General features: G+C 45.9%; 1 protein-coding gene across 8 annotated transcripts in view; it reads right to left on the minus strand.

Annotated features, from left to right (window-relative positions):
- Positions 1–19,922, minus strand: part of NINL (ninein like) — a 152,666-nt gene that overhangs the window by 11,563 nt on the left and 121,181 nt on the right. For all 8 annotated transcript variants that reach the window (XM_072727404.1, XM_072727407.1, XM_072727408.1 and 5 more), the window contains 4 exons: positions 18,607–18,859; positions 17,698–17,849; positions 10,438–10,542; positions 9,049–9,118 (listed from right to left, as the gene is read on the minus strand). In XM_072727404.1, coding sequence (XP_072583505.1) covers positions 9,049–9,118; positions 10,438–10,542; positions 17,698–17,849; positions 18,607–18,859 — 580 coding nt within the window. The remainder of the gene's footprint in view (positions 1–9,048; positions 9,119–10,437; positions 10,543–17,697; positions 17,850–18,606; positions 18,860–19,922) is intronic.

Here is a 19,922-nt window from a genome sequence, read left to right on the forward strand (position 1 = left end):
CTGTGCTAACCACCATTTCATTATCATGTTTTTGAGGATTTGAGAAGCAGATGATGTAACCCTGAAAGTGTTTCAATGTGGATTATCTGTGCTTAGTGAGTCTACATGTTTTTCTCATGATCATTGTTCCTTCTCTCTCCGTGAACAGATTGTCCCCTCGTCCTGTCCTTAAAATCCCAGCAATGAGGGTAAAGAGGTGTTTTCAACACATCATAAGTTCACAGCCATCGAGTCTGGGATGGAACTCTCTTGTGTTTATTACACTTTATTGTGGATTCTCAGTTTTGATACATGTTCACCTTGTTCTCCTTGATGTTATTCAGAGCCAGAAATGGAACTTCCCTTCAGTCCATTTTCTTGTGTATCTTAATATTTCGTCTTTGTTTGGAAAGAATTTTAGACTTATACACCAGGTGCAGGGCTGTTACAGAGAACACCTGTGCACCCGCACCCAGGTGCCCCAGCTGCAGCGGTTCCCCGCATGCTTTGTGGGGATGCACTCAGCAGGTGCATGTGCATGCACGTGTGTACACACACACAGACACAAGGCGCTTTTCTGAGCCATGGCCCTGCACTATGTGTTTCCTAAGGAGGTGAGTGTTCTCACATGACTGTCATGTAGGTCTGGCTTCAGGACACCATGCCACCCGCATCCCAGTTTTGTCAACCAGCCCAGGCATGACCCCTGGAGCACCCCTTCTGCCCCTCAGGCAGTGCCTCAATCTGGCAGGCTCTTAGCCTCCTTAAACCTGGGATGCTTCCGCAGGCTTCGTCTCGTAGGACACTGAACATCTTGACAGACACAGCCCCACCCCACCTCCCCCCACCAGCAGTTCCTCATCTGGGGCCGGACTGCTATTCCCTGTGCTTCGGCTCAGGCGCCACCGTATGCCCCTTAGGTATCCCACCGAGGGTGTGGAGTGCCCTCTGTCTCTCCGTGTCTGTGTCCATCACCTTCTTAATTCTAACTTGTACTCATCTGGGTTTTAGTGCAGAAGACAAAATGAGATGCTAGCAGTCATCTGGTCACATGTTAAAACAAATGGATGTCTGTGCTACCGGGCCACCTGTGAATCTGAGCAGGCCTCAAGGCCCAGGGTCCAGCTGATAAGCAGCATAAGGAAAAGAAGAGCAGACTGAACAACAGTATCCAGAAACAGTTGGACAGATCCAGAATGTGGGATGGCCAGGTCTCTCCAAAGACACAGCCTTGTGGGGTGGATCAGGGCTTCCAGGTTGTAAAGACTGGAGACACATGGAGGCAGGTAGGCCATATCTTCCAAAGATGGCCTTGATGGATCTCTCATCCCATATCGCCTTCCTGGGCACTCACTCACCCGGAGGAGCCGATGTCTCTGCCTGTCCTCGCGGGATCCGAGCAAGGGTGGCACAGAATGGATTCTGAGAGCAGAAGCCTTGTGCCTGCCATGTGGTCCTCCTGTGCCCCCTTGGGACACTCCGTCCAGGAGCTAAGTCCCAAGGGGAGAAGCCCCCAGAGGACCTCAGCCCCAGCCTCTGGGTCACCAGCTGCCAATCTTCCCAGCCCCAGTGACATGGAGCAGAGGCGGGCCACCTGTCCCCATACCCTATCTGAACCCCTGACCTGTGAGGTTCTGTGAGGGCAACAGAGTGGCTGTTTCCTGTCACCAGAAGAGCATCGATAGCTCAATGAGCCACCCTCAACTGTATCGTAGTTCCAAAAAATTTACCATATAAGACATTTCTGAATAGAGGGATGTAAATATGGTTGGAATACTGGATAGTGTCAGATAATTAAGTTTCTTAGGTGTTACGGTAGCACTGTGGTTAGGTAGAAGATGCTGGTGAACTATTTAGAAGCACAGTCTCACTTATCTGTCACTTACTTTCAAATGGGCTTGAAAACACACACAGACACACAGTACAGGGAGCTACAAAGACAGGCATAAACTAACCAAAGTACGTACAGTATTAATACCAACCATCTAACTAAGGTTGTAGTATGATGGCTGACGAGTGTGGGTTATGTCAACTTTTCTATGTGTGTAAAGCTTTTTATATTAAAAAGCGGAGAGAAAGAAAACAAATGGATACCTAGAATGCCTTACAAGTGTGTCCTAGAAATCAGCCCAAAAGGAAAAGGGATGACCCAGGAAAGCCCCTGATGGGTCGTTTCACAGGAAGTTGGTCTGCAGGCAAACGCAGTCTGAACTTTTCATCTTCAATCAGCCCAGGAAGGACCCTCATGAGGGAGAAGGTCCAAGCAAGACCAGCATGCACTCTCCACAGAGGCAGACACCCAGAGCCAGGCCAGATGGTCCCCGCAGCAGAATCCCTCTGGGGCCTGTGTGACAGAGGCGGCACCGGGAGAGAAGAGCCGCGGTACTCCCCTTGGGGCCAGCGCGGGGCTGAGAAGCCAGACATGGCAGGTGCCCCCAACACGGCCCACCCCGAGAACGGGGCCTGCATTTGGTAAGGTGGCAGGACAGGAGAGACGAACACCCACTGTATCTCTGCATCCTAACGGTGAGCATACAGAACCCGAGTCAGAAACATAATACTAGTTCTGGCCTCTGGTCTCCCCATTAAGAAAAAGGCCAGGTAAAGCTGAAGTTAGCCTCTCTCTAGAATCCATCAGAGAACTGCTGTCACAGGGCAAACCCACACCCTGGAAACTGGTTCAAAGCTCACTGGGAGCAGGGGCCAGAGCCTGAACTGGGGTGGGGGGGTGAGGAGGGTGGGGGGGTGAGGAGGGTGGGGCGTGCCCCCTAAGGATGAAGGCCAGGGCTGTACCCGGCTGGCCGGCTGATGGGTTAGCAAGTGATGGTCTCAGGGGAGCCCCCAACGTTCCTGAGACACACCAGGTGCTTGCCCTTAACATCAGAGAAAATCCCCTCAGGCCTCTAGCAGGTGGGACTAAGGAATTGCTCTGGACTGAACTGTGACCCCTCCAAATTCCTTTGCTGAAGCCCTAAGCCTCCAGTAGGGCTGTGTTTGGAGATGAGGCTTTCAGGAGCTAATGAGGGTTCAGTGAGCTTCCCTGGGGAGGGTCCTAACCTGACAGGACTGTAACCTTCTGAGAAGCAGAGCACCATCTCTCCCTCTGTGTGGCCCCGGGGGAAGGGTCAGGTGAGGACGCAGCAAGCAGGGAGCTGTCTGCGAGTCAGGAAGATGGGAGAGCCAGCCAGCACCTAGTCCTGGCCTCTGGCCTCCAGAACTGCAACACAATGCATTCCTGTTAAGTCCCCCAGCCAACCACGTTTTGTTACGGCACTGAGGAGACAAACACAGTGGCCATTCTGAAGGACACTCAACATAATGTTGTGTCAACATCAATAGCTTGGTTATGATATGTGTTATAGGCTGATTCCTGTCCACCCACAAATCATATATTGAAGTTCGCACTCCCAGTATCTCAGAATATGACTTTATTTAGACACAGGGTCTTTAAATAGGTGATTAATAGAAAATGACGTCCTATGAGTGGGCTCTAATCTAACATGATAGTGTCCAATTAAGAAGAGATTAGAACACAGACTTGTAAAAATAAAAAAAACACAGATGTGTAAGAGGGAAGGCCATGTGAGGACACAGGAAGATGGCCATCTAAAGACAGGCTCAAGAAATTAACCTGCCAACCCTTGACCTTATACCTCTAACCCCAAGAACTGTAAGAAAATAAATTTCTGTTGTGTAGGCCACTCAGATTGTGGTATTTTGTTATGTCAGCTCTAGTGAACTAATACAGATATTACACTGCAGTTTTATGAAGTGTTACCAGTAGAGAATCCAAAGTCTTTGGGATACAGTAAAGAAGGAAAATTATGGCAATACAGGCCCACCTCAAGAAACAAGAAAACCTCAAATACAAAATCTAACCTTATAGCTAAAAGAACTAGAAAAAGAACAAACAAAACCTAAAACCAATAGAAGGAAGGAAATAATCAAGATTAGAACAAAAATAAATTATGTAGAAACTAAACAAACAAAAAACCAGTAGAACAGATCAGTGAAACCAGGAGCTGGTTCTTTGAAAAATTAATAAATTTGATAAGCTCCTGGCTAGACTAATCAAAAAGAAAAGAGAAAGGACCCAAATACATAAAATCACAAATGAGAGGAGAGATGACAATACAATTATGAAAGAATGTTATGAAAAACTCTATGCTAACAAATTGGACAGCCCAGAAGAAATGGATAAATTCCTAGAAACATATAAACTACCAAAACTGAAACAGGAAGCAACAGAAAATTTGAACAGACTGATAACCAGCAAAGAAACTGAGTTAGTAATCAAAAATCTCCCAACAAACAAAAGTCCAGAACCAGATGGCTTCACAGGTAAATTCTACCAAACATTTGAAGAAGAGTTAATACCCATTCTCCTCAAACTATTCCAGAAAGTAAAAAAGGAAGGAAAATTTCTAAATTCATTCTATGAGGCCAGTATTACCTTGATACCAAAACCAGATAAAGACGCCACCAAAAAAGAGAACTATAGGCCTGTTTCTCTGATGAACACAAATGCAAAAATCCTTAACAAAATACTAGCAAACTGAACTCAATAATACATTAAAAAATCATTCACCACAATCAAGTGGGATTTATTTCTGGGTTGCAAGGTGGTTCAAAATTTGCAAACCAATCTACGTAACACATTGCATTAATATAAGAAAGGGTAAGAACACATGATCATTTTATTTTAATTTTTTAAAAGATTTTATTTATTTATTCATGAGAGAGAGAGAGAGAAAGAGAGAGACGCAGAGACATAGGCAGAGGGAGAAGCAGGTTCCATGTAGGGAGCCCGATGTGGGACTCAATCCTGGGACTCCAGGATCATGCCCTGAGCTGAAGGCAGGCACTGAACAGCTGAGCCACCCAGGCATCCCCCACATGATCATTTTAATAGATACAGAAAAAGCATTTGACAAATTGCAACACCCATTCATGATTAAAAACCCTCAACAAAGTAGGTTTACAGGGAACATACCCCAACATAATAAAGGCCATAGATGAAAAACCCACAGCTAGCATCATCCTCAATGAGGAAAACTGAGAGCTTTTTCCCTAAGGTCAGGACCAAGACAGGGATGTCCACTCTTACCAGTGTCATTCAACATAGCACTAGAATTCCTAGCCATAGAAATCAGACAAGAAAGGGCACCTGAGTGGCTCAATCGGTTAAGCATCCGCCTTTGGCTCAGATCACAAGCCCAGGGTCCTGAGATGGAGGCCCACATCAGGCTTCCTGCTCAGCAGGGAATCTGGTTCTCCCTTCTGTGCATGCTCACTCACTCTCTCGCACTCTCTCTCTCTCAAATAAATAAATGAATAAATAAAATCTTTTTTAAAAAAGTCAAGAAAAAGAAATGAAAGATATCTTAATTGGCAAGGAAGAGGTAAAACTTTCATTATTTGTAGATAACATGATACTATATATGGAAACCCTAAAAGATTCTACCAAAAACTGCTAGAACTGATAAATGAATTCAGGAAAGTTGAAGGATACAAAACCAACATTCAGAAATCTGTTGCATTTCTATACATTAATAATGAAGCAGCAGAGAGAGACATTAAGGAATCATCCCATTCATAATTACACCAAAAAAAAAAAAAAAATAAGACCCCTAGGAATAAACCCAACCAAAGAAGTAAAAGACCTGTATCTGAAAACTATAAAACACTGATGAAAAAAAACTGAAGATGACAAAGAAATGGAGACATTCCATGGTCATGGATCGGAAGAACAAATATTGTTAAAAATGTCTATATTGCCAAAGCAATCTGTCGATCCCTATCAAAATACCAACAGCATTTTTTAATAAGAAAATACCAACCCTAAAATTTGTATGGAATCACAAAAGACCTTGAATAGCCAAAGTAACTTTGAAAAAGAATAGCTGGAAATAAGGCGACCCGGTGGCTCAGCAGTTTGGCGCCACCTTCAGCCCAGGGCGTGATCCTGGAGACCAAGGATAGAGTCCTGCGTCATGCTTCCTGCATGGAGCCTGCTTCTCCCTCTGCCTGTGCCTCTGCCTCTCTCTCTGTGTGTCTCTATGAATAAATAAATAAAATCTTAAAAAAAAAGCTGGAAATATCACAATTCAAGACTCCAAGTTATATTACAAAGCTGTAGTAATCAAAACACTATAGTATTGGTACAAAAATAGACACGTAGATCAATGGGACAGAATAGAAAACCCAGAAATAAACCCACAACTATATGGTCAATTAATTTCCCACAAAGCAGGAAAGAATATCCAATGGGAAAAAGTCTCTTTAACAAACGGCATTGGGAAAACTGGACAGCTACATGCAAAAGAATGAAACTGGACCACTTTCTTTCACCATACACAAAATTTTACTCAAAATGGATTAAGACCTAAATGTGAGACCTGAAGCCACAAAAGTCCTAGAGGAGAGCACAAGCAGTAATGTTTCTGACATTGGCTATAGTAACTTCTTTCTAGATAGGTCTCCTGAGGCATGGAAATATATGCAAAAATAAACTACTGGGATTACATCCAAATAAACAGCTTCTGCAGAGTGAAGGAAACGGTCAACAAAACTAAAATGCAGCCTATGGAATGGGAGAAGATATCTGCAAATCACATATCAGATAAAAGGTTAGTATTCAAAATATAAAGAACTTATAAAACTCAACACTCAAAAAACCAGATATTCCAATTTAAAAATGGCAGACCACATGAATAGACATTTTTCTAAAGAAGACATCTAGGTGGCTGACACATGAAAAAAAAACACTCATCATCAGGGAAATACAAATCAAAACTATGAGATACCACCTCACACCTGTCAGAATAGCTAAAATCAAAACACAAGGAACAACAAGTGTGGTGATGATATGGAGAAAGGGGTCCTCCTCATGCACTGTTGGTGAGGATGCACATTCTTCCAAAATTTTTTGGAGGTTCTTTAAAAAGTTAAAAATAGAACTACTCTATGATCCAGTAGTCACCCTACTAGGTATTTACCCACAGAATACAAAAATACTAATCCAAAGGCATACATACACCCCAATGTTTATAGCGGCATTATCTACAATAGCTACATTATGGAAACCGTTCAAGTGTCCATCAACTGATGAATGGATAAAGAAGATGTGAGATATAAATAAAATATTGTTTGGTCATAAAAAAGAAAGAAATCTTGCCATTTGCAATGACATGGATGGAGCTAGAAAGTATAATGCTAAGCAAAATAACTCAATCAGAGAAAGACAAATACCATATGATTTCACTCTTATGTGGAATTTAAAAAATAAATGAGTATTGGGGGAAAAAAGAGAGGTGCAAATCTAGAAGCTCTCAACTACAGAGAGTAAACCCATGGCTACCAGAGGGAAGGTGGGTGGGGGGATGGAAATAGGCAATGGGGACTAAGGATTTCCCTTGTCGTGATGAGCACCGGGTAATGTATGAAGTACAATCACTATACTGTGCACCTGAAACTAATATAGTACTGTGTGTTAACTAAGTGAAATTAAAGTTAAAATAAAAACTTAAAAAAAAATGTTACCATTGCAGGAAACTGGTCAAAGCATTTAAAGAATTACTCTATATTTTTTACAACTATATGAGTCTCCAACAATCAATAACATATCAATTAAAAAAAGAATTTAAAAGAAACAAGAATGATGTATCATCCCAGCTTGTGTGTTTTCTTCTTAATAATTCATCCAAAAGCCAGTAAATGAGACTAAGTATGAAAAGCATCTGTATATGGGGGCAAAGAGAGGAACAGTGTGGGGTTAGTGCTGAAACAGAGCGAGAAGGGTGTTTCTGCATAGGGTAAAGGGAAATTAATCAACAGTAAGTAGATCTCCTGAAGATAGAAACCAGACTTCTCACTGCTGGAGATATGAGTTACAAACATGGAAGAGGAAGAGTTACAAAACTAGGATCATCTTTATTATATTAGGTGGGAATTGCATACATGGGGTTTGAATTCATGATTTTCAGTAGAGAGATACATAAATAAATATTAATGAAACCATATGCATGTCAGTGTGTATGTATAACAACATATACTTAGCTCTATCCACTGACTGTGCCAGGAAGTTGATGCCCCAGTAGCAGTGGGCACTCCTGGTGCTCAGGTCTTGGCCTCTAAACACCATTCTATATTAAAGGTGACCAGGGGCTCCTTGGGGAAGTAGCTGATTACAGGACTGAGGCAGGGAAAGTATTAGATGAACCTGGAATATCTGGGATACCAGAAAGTAAGGGAAGTGCTCAAAAAATGATCAGGATCTGATCTAGAGGACCAAGAAACCACTGTGAAGGGACTCTCATTGGCCAACTCTGGGACAATTTGAGCACAAGAATAAATACTGATGGTAATGTATTAACCCACTGAATAAAACAGGAACTTAGGTTAGTAACATGATGATGGAATGAATAAATAAGTGAACAGAAGAGAAAGCTCTTCTTTACACTAGAATACCAATAAATATAAAAGGAATGGTGAGATTAGTTACCAGCTGCTACCATTACAGCAAGAAACAAAGGACGCTAAAACAAGGAGATAAGAGTTCAACAGGAAACAGGGTATTTACCTAATGCCAAAGTATCTACCCACACAATACTCACCAGTTACAAAGGGAAAAGTAACCTTATTGTGGAGAAGCCTAGTCAGCACCACCTAACCAGGAATCCAAGCCAGCATCACTAGGAATGGGACAAATCATGCCCAAGAGGCATTATCTAAAGGGAACAAAGCTAACTGGGGGCCTTCCTACAAAATAACTGCTTGTAATCTTCAAAACTGCCTAGTCCTAAAAACCAAGGACTGACTGAAGGGGCGATGTGATTCTGAAGGTGAGGGGACAGGTAGCAAAGCTCAGTGGGGTGCGGGCTCAGACAGCACTTCTGCATTCACGTTAATGTCCTGACTCTGAGCCAGGGAAGGGGCTGATGGACTGGCAACTCACTCTCAGATCTTTCAGGAAAATGTTCTGTCCTTCCTTTTTGTAAGTTTGACACTATTTCAAAATAATGAAAAAAGGAGGGCGGTGTTAGCATCATGCAGGTGTCAATACCTGACCTGTTTGTTGAGTTCTTCTACTTCAGAGCAGGTCTTTTCCTTGTCTCTCCTTAAAACCTCGATTTCCTTCCTGTTGAAGAAGCAAAATTTACAGCATCACTGACCAGCCAGTTTCTTTTTCCCTATCATTGCCCTCATAACAGTAGTGGCTCGGGTTTGCAGCCACAGAACAGATTCTCACTCCTGCCCCTGGGAGCCCAGAGCCACCACTCTGTCACTGTTCTCCACTGCTGCTTCCTACCCTGTTGGGCCCCCAACTCTGAGAACCAGAGGAACACACAGTAAGAACCTCCATGGCATTTCTCAGCTACACACAGCAATATCTTTCTAGCAAAACATGTGATGATTTACACCGAGCAGCATAAATAGGATACAGCAGCCTTGTCTGGGGCTACAGCTGGGGTCTCTTATAAAATGGGTCCTGCCAGCAAACTAAGGAAACAATGGTTTCTAGAGGGGAAAAAACCTTTTAGATTTCAGAACTGCTGTAATGGAATAGCAATCACTTGTTGACCACCTGCCCTGGATGTCATGTTTTAATCATCTTGAACTTCATAGCTGGAAAAAAAAAAAAGGTCAACCAACTGTTCTTGGCTAAGACTATGGTAGTGAGGGATCCCTGGGTGGTGCAGCGGTTTAGCACCTGCCTTTGGCCCAGGGCGCGATCCTGGAGACCCGGGATCAAATCCCACGTCGGGCTCCCGGTGCATGGAGCCTGCTTCTCCCTCTGCCTATGTCTCTGCCTCTCTCTCTCTCTCTGACTATCATAAATAAATAAAAATTAAAAAAAAAAAAAAAGACTATGGTAGTGAAAGCAGAAAGCCCTTCCCCTTCCACACACACAGTCTCTCCTGCCTCAGTGCTCAGGCTCCCACCCCTCTCCCCAACCCCTTCCCCTAACCCACTGAAATCATCCATGGGCTAGAAACCAAGTGGAACCAATGATCAGGATATAAAGAAGCAGATTCCAGAAAGGCTCCGGAAGCATCCCTTACTGCTTCAGAAATACCACCCCATGGCATGATGTGGAGCAGCTCCGTAGGGGAAGAAAAGTGCTTATTCAGACTTGAGAGAGAAGTAGCCCAAGCTGGAGCAGCTCATCGTGGTGTTGATCTGCTGCAGCACATACATGCTCTATGTCATACTTAGGAGCCCTGGAAGGAAGGTGGCTGCCTACGTCTGGAAGGGGATCCAAGCTCTCCCCTGCCTGTCAGGGCTGGTGGGTCAGAGGTCAGCATGGCTCACCTCTTTGTGATTTTCTGGAACACAGAGTGGATTTGTCAACACTCCCTGCTTTCCACGGCAATACCTTCGAAGCTCACTGTACAAAGATCAAAAGGTGCTATAGACTGGGAGTTCAGGTAGGAATCACTGAGCCGGGGTCCTTACCTCTGTGCATCCTTTGTCCTTTCTGCAGCTTCAAGCTCTTGCTGAATCTTTCGCAGCTCATTTTTCAGCCATGAGTTTTCTTCAGAAAGTCTATCCAACTCGATTCTGTGTGAAAAATTGAAAAAAAAGTAACAGTGGGGACTCCGGGAGCCACTGTACTTGAGGTGGGTCCCTCAATAGGAAAGAGCAAGCATGAACAGTGACTACTGCCACCATATGCAGTTCATGTGAGTCTGGGCTTGCAGGTAAAGTCACGGTGATCCTGCATTATCCTTGGGTAGCACAGGGCACACTGTTCCTTTTTCTTTATGCACTGCTAACATACTATGGTTTCTACCTCCCAAGCCACAAGCTACAGAACATAAAGCTTTTTTAGCTTCTAAAACAGTCACACAATCAACAACTCATTCATGTAGTCAGCACCTCGGTTCTGTCTGCTATATGTTGACAGCTGAACCTGTTACCACATCTTACAACCACTCACTCAAATGAGTGCTCGCTCATGGTTGGCATCACACACAATTCTGGCTGTGGGTCCTCAGGTTACTGCAGAGGAGACTCATCCCCCCACCCCTTGCCCTTACCCCCCAGAGAACTCTAGCATAGAGCTAAGAACACAAGGCATCAGAAGACCAAAACACATTTTCCTCTTGAATGAGAGCCACCTGTGTTGTACACTCTAAGGTCAGCACTGAGGAGGAAAAAACTGGGGAGATGCCCCCATCAGTGTGGAGAGAGACACCTGATGGGTGGTGGGTCCCTCAATAGGAAAGAGCAAGCATGAACAGTGACTACAGGTACCAAGTTGCCTGGAGCCACCTTTGCTTTCCAATAACTTAGCAAGCTCTCCACTTATCTAACTCCACTGACATATAACTGATGAGCAATTTGCCAGTAAAGATCACCAATAAGACAGCCTAAAACCCATGCTTGCTGAGAAATTTATTTTTTAGATTTTATTTATTTGAGAGAGAGTGAGCAAGCACGAGTGAGGGAGGGGCAGAGGGAGAGGGAGAAACACACTCTCCACTGAGCACGGAGCCTGACGCAGGGCTCAATCCCAGGACCCTGAAATCATGACCTGAGCTGAAGGCAGACGCTTAACCAAGCCATCCAGGTACCCCCAGAGAAATTTATTATTAATAGATGCTAGTCTGACTGACACTTATTCCCCCTTAAAGTACCCTATCTGGCATTAGCTTCTAATTTTTTCAATCTAAAAAAACTCAAAGCCACACGATCTTGTTATGTCTATTTAATGTAATATGCTTGAAATACCAAGCATAAGTGTCTTCTTCATAGGAGCATAAATATAACTTCATTATATCCCACAAGGAACCAAAGAGAATAGTAAAGAGAAGTCATTGGAATTTTTAAAGCAGCAAAGATTTCGAGCAGAGGAGTGAAACAAATGAGGTGTTTGGAAACTGCCACTCTGGCTCCAGTAGAAAACAAACTGATTCGGTGCAGTTGTGTGTATTGGGGCAGAGGGAGGGGGTTCCCACTTCCAGCTTCCTGGACCTTAGATAAGTTGACAGGGGTCACACCCCACCAAGCAACCAGAGCTGTATGAGGCTCATTATACAATGGGAGATTGTCCTCATAGAAGGTAATGGAAACCTCTAAGGGCCCCCTAACAAAACAAAAAACTAGAAGCTGAAGGCCCAGCTGTGAGCATTAAGCCACACAAAGACAGGGTTACCCCGAGGCCAATGCCTATGTCAGCACTGCCATCAGCAGCGTGGGAAAACCACACTGTGGACCCCTATATAAAGCCAGTGCCCTAGAAAGAGGTTAAAGTGGTCTCAGATTAGTAGGCTCCCAATTCTCGGCAAAAGCAGTATCCACCTTTTCTTCAGAAAGCATCCTCTACTACAACTCCTGAGATTCCCAGAGATTAGCATCATGTAAACATGAGCTCACAACCAAAGATCACCACAACATACACGGAAAAAAACCACCTCTGAGGGGCAGCAGAAGAAAAACAGCAGAATTAGATCCCACGGGAACCTCAGATATTGGAATTATCAGACACAAACTAAGGATAAAATTGTAAAATGTTTATATAAATAAAGATGAAAATAAAAAAATAAACAAGCAACAAGAAACTATCAAAAATAATCAGACCAAACGAGAAAACAGCATATTTGGAAATGAAAAGGGAAAAAAAATAAAAAGGCAATGTCAAAATAAAACCTCACTGAATGGGTTAAATGACAGATTTAGACAGAGCTGAAGGAAGAATTACTGACCTGGAACACAGAGGTAGGAAAAAAAGTACCCAGAATGTGACAAGAGAGAAAACAAGATAAAAGATATGGAAGAGAAGAAATGGAGGAAGAGTGAAAAGATCAAATATCATATCTAATTATAGAGTGAGAGGAGAAGCAACATCTTAAAAATAATGGCTGAGAATTTTTCATAAGACAAATTCAATGGGTACAATCTTTTTTTTTTTTTTTAATTCTTGAGGACACACAGAGAGAGAGGCAGAGACACAGGCAGAGGGAGAAGCAGGCTCCTTGCAGGGAGAGGAGCCTGATGCAGGACTTGATCCCAGGATCCAGGTGCCCTGGGTACGATGTTTTTCTAAGTAGGATGAGTAGAAAGAAAACCACACCTATGCCCTATGACCTGACAATTCCATTCTTAGGTACAGTCCAATGTAAATGCTCCAAAAGACATGGATAAGAACTTTCTGAGCAGTATGATTTGTGATGACCCAAACTAAACACTACTCAAAGGCCCATCCACAAGTGAATGAGGAAACTGTGGCATATTCACACAACAGAACACTCCACAGCAATGAACCATGAGTGATCCTGAATCACCCAGGTGGGCCCAATGTAAACACAGGGTCCTTAAGTGGGGAAGAGGGAGGGAGGGAGGAGAGTGGGTGTCAGAGTGACGTGATGTCAGGGGGACCTTGATCAGTCCTCACTGGCTTTAAAGATGGAAGGGTGCCAGAAACAAGGAATGCAAGCAGCCCACAGAGGCTGGAGAAGGCAACAATAGCAATTCTCCTCTAGAGCCACCAAAAAGGAAGGCAACCCTGCTAACATTTTAATTTTAGTCCAGTCATAATCATTCCAGACTTCTAAAGTCCAAAATTGTAAAATCATAATTGTGCTGTTTTAAGTACTAGTGGTAGTTACAGCAGCAATAGGAAACTAATACACATACAGAGCAACAACTAGACAAAGTAGACTAGCCAATGTCAATAGTGGAATCTTTTTTTTTTTTTTTTTTTAAGATCTGAGAGACAGGGAGAGTATGTGTGGCAAGTGGAAGGAGAGATAGAGGGAGAGAGAACCCTCAGGCTCCCTGAGGAGCATGGAGCCAGACACGGTGCTTGATCCCAGGACCCCGAGATCATGATCTGAGCCAAAACCAAGAGTCAGACACTTACCTGACTGAGTCACCCAGGCGCCCCAACAGTGGACTCTTGAAGATACTGAATATGTCCAAAGAGCAGAGAACCACTCTTTAATCTAGATTTCTGTTCCTAAGAACACCGTATCTTTTAAAACTGAAGGAAATTTTGAGACATTTTCAGATAAAAACTGAGGGAGTTTATTCCAAAGAGAGTTTCACTGAAGGAACTTCTAAAGACTACACGTCAGAAAGAAAGAAAATGGTCCTATAAAGAAGGCATGAGCTACAAGAAATAATCTAATCAAGGGGAAAATAAGACATCCACATTGAGGGTTATTCTGTGAAGCACCTGGTCTGGATTCTTCAAAAACAACGTCCAAATTCCTAGAAACACACAACCCAACAAAACTGGCTCATGAAGAACTAAAAAATCTGATCATACCTGTGACTAGTATGGAGATTGAATGAGTTAAACAACTCCTAACAGAAAAGCCCAGGAGCAGATGGCTTTCCTGGTGAATGCTACTAAACATTTTATTTTTACTTTTTTTTTAAAGATTGATTGATTTGAGAAAGAAAAAGAGAGAAAGCATATTCATGTGAGCCTGGCGGTGGAGGGGGTGTTGTGCAGGAGTAGAGGAAGAAACAGTCTTAAGCAGACTCCCCACTGAGCATGGAGCCCAACATGGGGCTTGATCCCACAACCCTGAGATCATGACCTGAGCTGAAACCTAGAGAGTTGGATGCTCAATCAACTGTGCTACCCAAGTGAATCACCCAGGTGGGCCCTACCAAACATTTAAAGAGCAAATACCAACCCTTCTCAAACTCTTACAGGAAAACTATAGACAATATCCTTTACCAATATTGATGCTAAAATTCTTACAAAATACTAGCAATAATTATTATTCAGTAGGTACATAATTTCTGCTTGCAGTGAAGAGAAAGTTTTAGAAGTAGAAAGTGGTGATGGTTACACGTTGTGCATGTTAAATGCCACTAAATTATGGGGTTAAAATGGTCAGTTTTACATTTTGTATACTTTGCCATGATAACAAGAAAAGTCTATCTATTGACAGAGAAACTAATTTAAAAAGACTGATAACAGGGGCTCCTGGGTGGCTCAGCCAGTTAATCTTTGGCTCAGGTCATGATCTCAGGGCCCTGGAATGGAGCCCCGAGTCCTGCTCCCTGCTCTCTGGGGAATCTGCTTCTCCCTCTCCTTCTGCCCCTCCTACTTGTACACCCCTTGCTCTGCTCTCCCTCTCAAATAAATAAAATCTTTTTTAAAAAATAAAAACTAGACTGATACACTCAAAGGATATTAAATGCATAACATGATTCTTGATTAGATTCAGGGTGCATGAGTAATCTATAAAGAAGATTATACTGAAACAACTCAGAAAATCTGGATGTAGAATGCAAATTAAAATAGTGCATTCAAGTTAAATTTCCTATGTGTGATAATAATACTGTGAACATGCAGGAGAAGGTCCTTGTTCTTAGAAAATAACATGCTGCAATATTTAGCAGTAAAGTGTCATAATGCCTGCAATTATCTCCAAAGATTCAGAAAAAATTTTAAAAGTGTGTGGATTTTTGTATAGAGCAAAATAGCAATAGGAAAGGTAACCTAACCGTGGATGAATGCGGCCATGTGGGTGTTCAGATCACTTGTGTTCTCTAAGCTAGTGACAGAGACTCTTTCACAATCCAAATCTGGTCGTGTCACTCTACACTTTGCTTATTCCTTGATAAAGACACAAATCTTCACCATGGCCTTTAGGATCCTCCTGCAAGTCTGAGCTACAGCTAGTGTGGATCTGGAGAGCAGCTATGCTCACCACCATACCACCAATGCTGGCTCTGGTCCCATGTGCCACAAGGCCAATACACAAGGAATGGTGACCAAGGGTTCCCTGGCTGGTGCTGAGGACAGGCCTGCCCTTATAGAGCAGGAGCTGGGAGCCCAGCTTGGGGTGAGGGATGTCATTGGGCTCAGGAGACAGCTGCATGTTGCTGAGCCCAGAAGACTCCTTCTGGTGGCAGATCTTGTGTGAACCGGCCTCTCAAGAGATCTGGAGGCGTTCCTCTCTCTTTGCACACTTCTTCCCCTGGAGACATAGCTCCTTGGTCTCCCCTCCTCTGGGGGCTCCTTCCTGAACTCTTTACCTACCACACTCTCTATTGGCCCCTCAAGTGTAACTCAATCCTGTCTTCCCCCTCTCTTGGTCAGTGGCATTTCTGGGGAATCCTGATTGTACCTCCCCCACAGGCTGAGAGCTGTAGGCATCTGTCCTATACCTACTGTAACCCCTAGCTGTGCTGCCACAGAGAAGACGTCCCCACAGAGACTGCCAGGTGAGCGAAGACCCCGCTGAGACCACAGCGTCAACAGGCAGGGAGTCAGACTCAGGGTGCTGGGCTACTTCTGTGCCTAAGGCCCCTCTGTGTCTGGGGCCTGCCACAGACTCATGCACAGAACAGGTCCCCAACGGGGTGTCCAGAGACTGGCTAGGGAGCAGCCAGGATAGTGAGTGCAGGTTCTATGTCCATTTCGTGCTCCATATCCCTCTGGGCCCACTGTACCCTCTGGACGTCATGGATGTCAGGCCACCACAAACAAGGTGCTGTGTGGTTCAGGGACACCACAGAGGAGGCAGGAACTTCAAGTGATGTCTATATGGTGATAAACAGCCCCTTCAGGACAGGCAGCTCTGGAGGGTGAGGAGGTCTGGGGCTGAGGGGCTTCTAGCTATGCCAACGTTTTTTCCTAAGCTGGGTGATGCCTTGACATGTATTCCTTTTGATTTAACATCAATCCCATACAATCTTTTTTCTCAGTGAAGCTACCCGCCCATGATCACCCAGATAGCAGGAGCTGGTGCCTGAGCTGGAATGTAGGTCTTACCACACACCTGTGATCACTCTCCAGGACAGAACTGTGTCTGCTGGGAGCCAGCATCACCTACTTGACAAGTGACACAATACCTCACAGAACTTCCATCTCCACAGGAAGTGGGCCCCACACAGATGTGCTGGGTAGGGGTTCGTGGGACCAAACGACCCCGCAGAGAGCACTGACCATAACCCCTGGTGTGTAAGTACCCATAACATCTCCCAGGGCAGCCTTCCATTTCCTGAGGAGGCAGAAACACACCTAAGGCCATATGCTACAGCATCTGGAAAGGCCTAGTTTCTAGAATTCCAGGCTTCTGAGAAAGAACATGTGCCAGTCAAAGTACCCAGGGGATCCTGGGAAGGAAGAGGGCCTGGATGCACTCTCTGTACTTGGTCTACAGAATAACAACTCCAGGCCACCTCCTTACCCTGCGGCTTCCCCTGAAGACATCAACTGCAGGGGACCTGGAACCACACTAGGCACTCACACCCCACCCCGAGCCCCCAGGAGGTGCCTGGGCTGGGTAGCCTCCTCTGTTACTCGGCTCAGAAAAGGGCAGTACCTACCTAGCCCATGTGCCGGGGGGGCAAAGTAGTGGGTCCTGCTGCAAATCAGCAGGAAGAAGTCCCAGGAGACCCAGAACTGAAGGGGGCTCCAAGCACAGTCTGTGTCCTTGTGAGACCAGCACAAACTTCCTAAGGGTGAGACCCGGGGACACCAGGGCCAGCTGAGCTGCCCAGCATGGCCCAGCTCTGCCCTCACCCACTCACTGGGCACCTGGTGACCTGTGGGATGCCCGGGTTCAGGGTCAGGCTGATGAGCCTGGCACAGGCATGAGGGTTACATAACCCTCATCAGCAGCTGTGACGAGGCCCATGCAGGAGAGCCAGATGTGAGAGATTAGAGGGTGCAGCCTGGCATTCTAAGAATGGGTAGTAAAAAAAAAAAAAAAAAAAAAAAAAAAGAATGGGTAGAAACCAAACCTGTTGTTCTCTCTTGACTCTGCTTCTTTCTCAAGAGTCCAAACGACATCTTCCAGCTGCAGAAGTTTGGTTTTCGTGTGGTCCTTCTCTCTCTGCAGGCCCGAGTCGGCCTCTTCCTCCTGCAGGGCCTCACGCTGGTCCTGCCCGGCTGCCTGGGGGCCAGTGAGGTGGGTTTGGGAGATCAAGGTGCCCACCGTGGGCTTGCCCCTGTGGTCCTGCAGCCCCTGCTCCAGGACTCTCTCCCCACATTGGGACCTCCCCTTGGCTCCCTGCAGGGGAGGGAAGCCCCCTACTCAGCTTCCCAGCTCTCTCAAAAATGGCTGGCCACCTCTCGGTCTCTCCTCTGCCCGATGTCGGGGACTGAGCTGGTGAGGCATCTCCCTCTGTCCCCCGGAGCAGCTCCCAGGTTTCAGTCTGGCTCTGACCAGCTGAGCCACCCACAGGAGGCACTAGCTCCTCCAGGACTACTCTCCTGTCCAGCTCACATGGGTATACCTCTGCCCACCTGTCTGGGGGAGCAGAAGCCACCTCCTCAGCATTGAGCACACCATGACCATCCTCTCTGAGGCCAAGGCTCTCCAAGGGCCCTCTGTGGGCCAGGGCAGGGGTTAGGGCTGGGCTCTGCCTGCCATCCACATGGCCCTGGTGCTGGTCTGGTCCATCCCTGCACCCGGCTTGCCCGCGGCCTTGCCCATCACCAGGTCCCAGCCAGGCTGGTAGCTGCTCCCTCCTGCCTGCACAGAGGGGCATGGGGCCCACTGTACCCTCCTGCTCACAACCTGCCACCGCTGGCTGGTCCCTCAGGGAGGCCTGAAGCATGTCTGTTTCCCATACAAGGCTTCCCATTTGCTTCCTACAGGCGAGCTCCCGCTTTTCCTTCTCTAGGGTGGAGGACTTGCAAAGCCGCACCTGTTCCTTGCCCACCAGCTCCTGCAGCTTCAGTTTCTGACTTCCATAGTGCAGAAGGGTCTCCTTCCCCCTGCCCTCTCTCCGCTCCTTCTCCAGATCATGCTGTTCTGTCACTTCATGGACTTGCAGCAGGGATGTCTGCAGCACCTCTTCCTTCTCCTGCTGAGGCTGTAGCACCAAGTCTTTATAGCGGGCAGCCTGCTGGGCTTCCGTCTGCAAGAGCTCGTAGTTCAGCACAGCTTCGGCCTCTTTCCTACAGAAACAGAGCATGTCACAGGCGCTGTGGGCGCAGCTCCAGGCCTCGTCCTCCCCCCGCCCCCCACCCCGCCCCACATTGGGAAGGCCTCCTCATGGGCTCCTCTTGTCCTGACTGCAGACCTCCTCTCTACCTGGCCTGCTCTGTCCCCCCCTTTTTTTTTTTTTTTAATTTTTATTTATTTATGATAGTCACACACACAGAGAGAAGGAGAGAGAGAGGCAGAGACACAGGCAGAGGGAGAAGCAGGCTCCATGCACCAGGAGCCTGACGTGGGATTCGATCCCGGGTCTCCAGGATCGCGCCCTGGGCCAAAGGCAGGCGCCAAACCGCTGCGCCACTCAGGGATCCCCCTGCTCTGTCCCCTTACCTCCCATGTGCCCCAGGGCCCCATCCGTGCCCTGGCACCCTCTGTAGAGGGTCTACTGGAGGATCTGCCCTCAGTGGGATTGGCTTCTACATACAGAAGTTGACATGAAACCATTCACACAACTGCCAGGTCTAAGTTGATCATAACTAAGTAGGATAACAATGCAGGACTGAGTCACACAGGCACACATCCAGGGCTCAGTAAGCACGTGTGGCCAGTGGCTGCCGAGAAGTCAGAGAGGACACAGGATATGTCTCCATCACAAGGAGTACTAAGGACAGTGCTGGTCTAAAACTGTGGTGAGGTGTGTGAATCTCACTCATTGTTAAAGCCGCCCTTGAAAGTTTGGTAAGTTGCTGGGCCCTGGGCCTTCACAGCCCTGGGAGAAATGAGTCCCAGCCGAGCTGAGGGCACTAAAGTTGTGTTCTTTGCTCCTGGTTGGCACTGGCCTGAGGACAGGACACACGACCAGATGTGGCTCTAGCTCCAGCTGAGAAGGGACTGTGAACAGCAAGCAGATCCTCCACATGGATGGACGCTGGTGCAAGGGTCTACCCCACATTGGCCCATCTGCTGCCAGGGGTGTCTACAGGGACTTGGGTTGAGCCCCTTATCGCACAACTCTGGGGTTTAGGAGAAAATAGCTTAGAGCTCAGAGGAAGCACATGACTTAACAATGACCATTTTTCT

This window comes from Vulpes vulpes, chromosome 11 (genome assembly GCF_048418805.1).
Source record: "Vulpes vulpes isolate BD-2025 chromosome 11, VulVul3, whole genome shotgun sequence".
NCBI lineage: Eukaryota > Metazoa > Chordata > Mammalia > Carnivora > Canidae > Vulpes > Vulpes vulpes.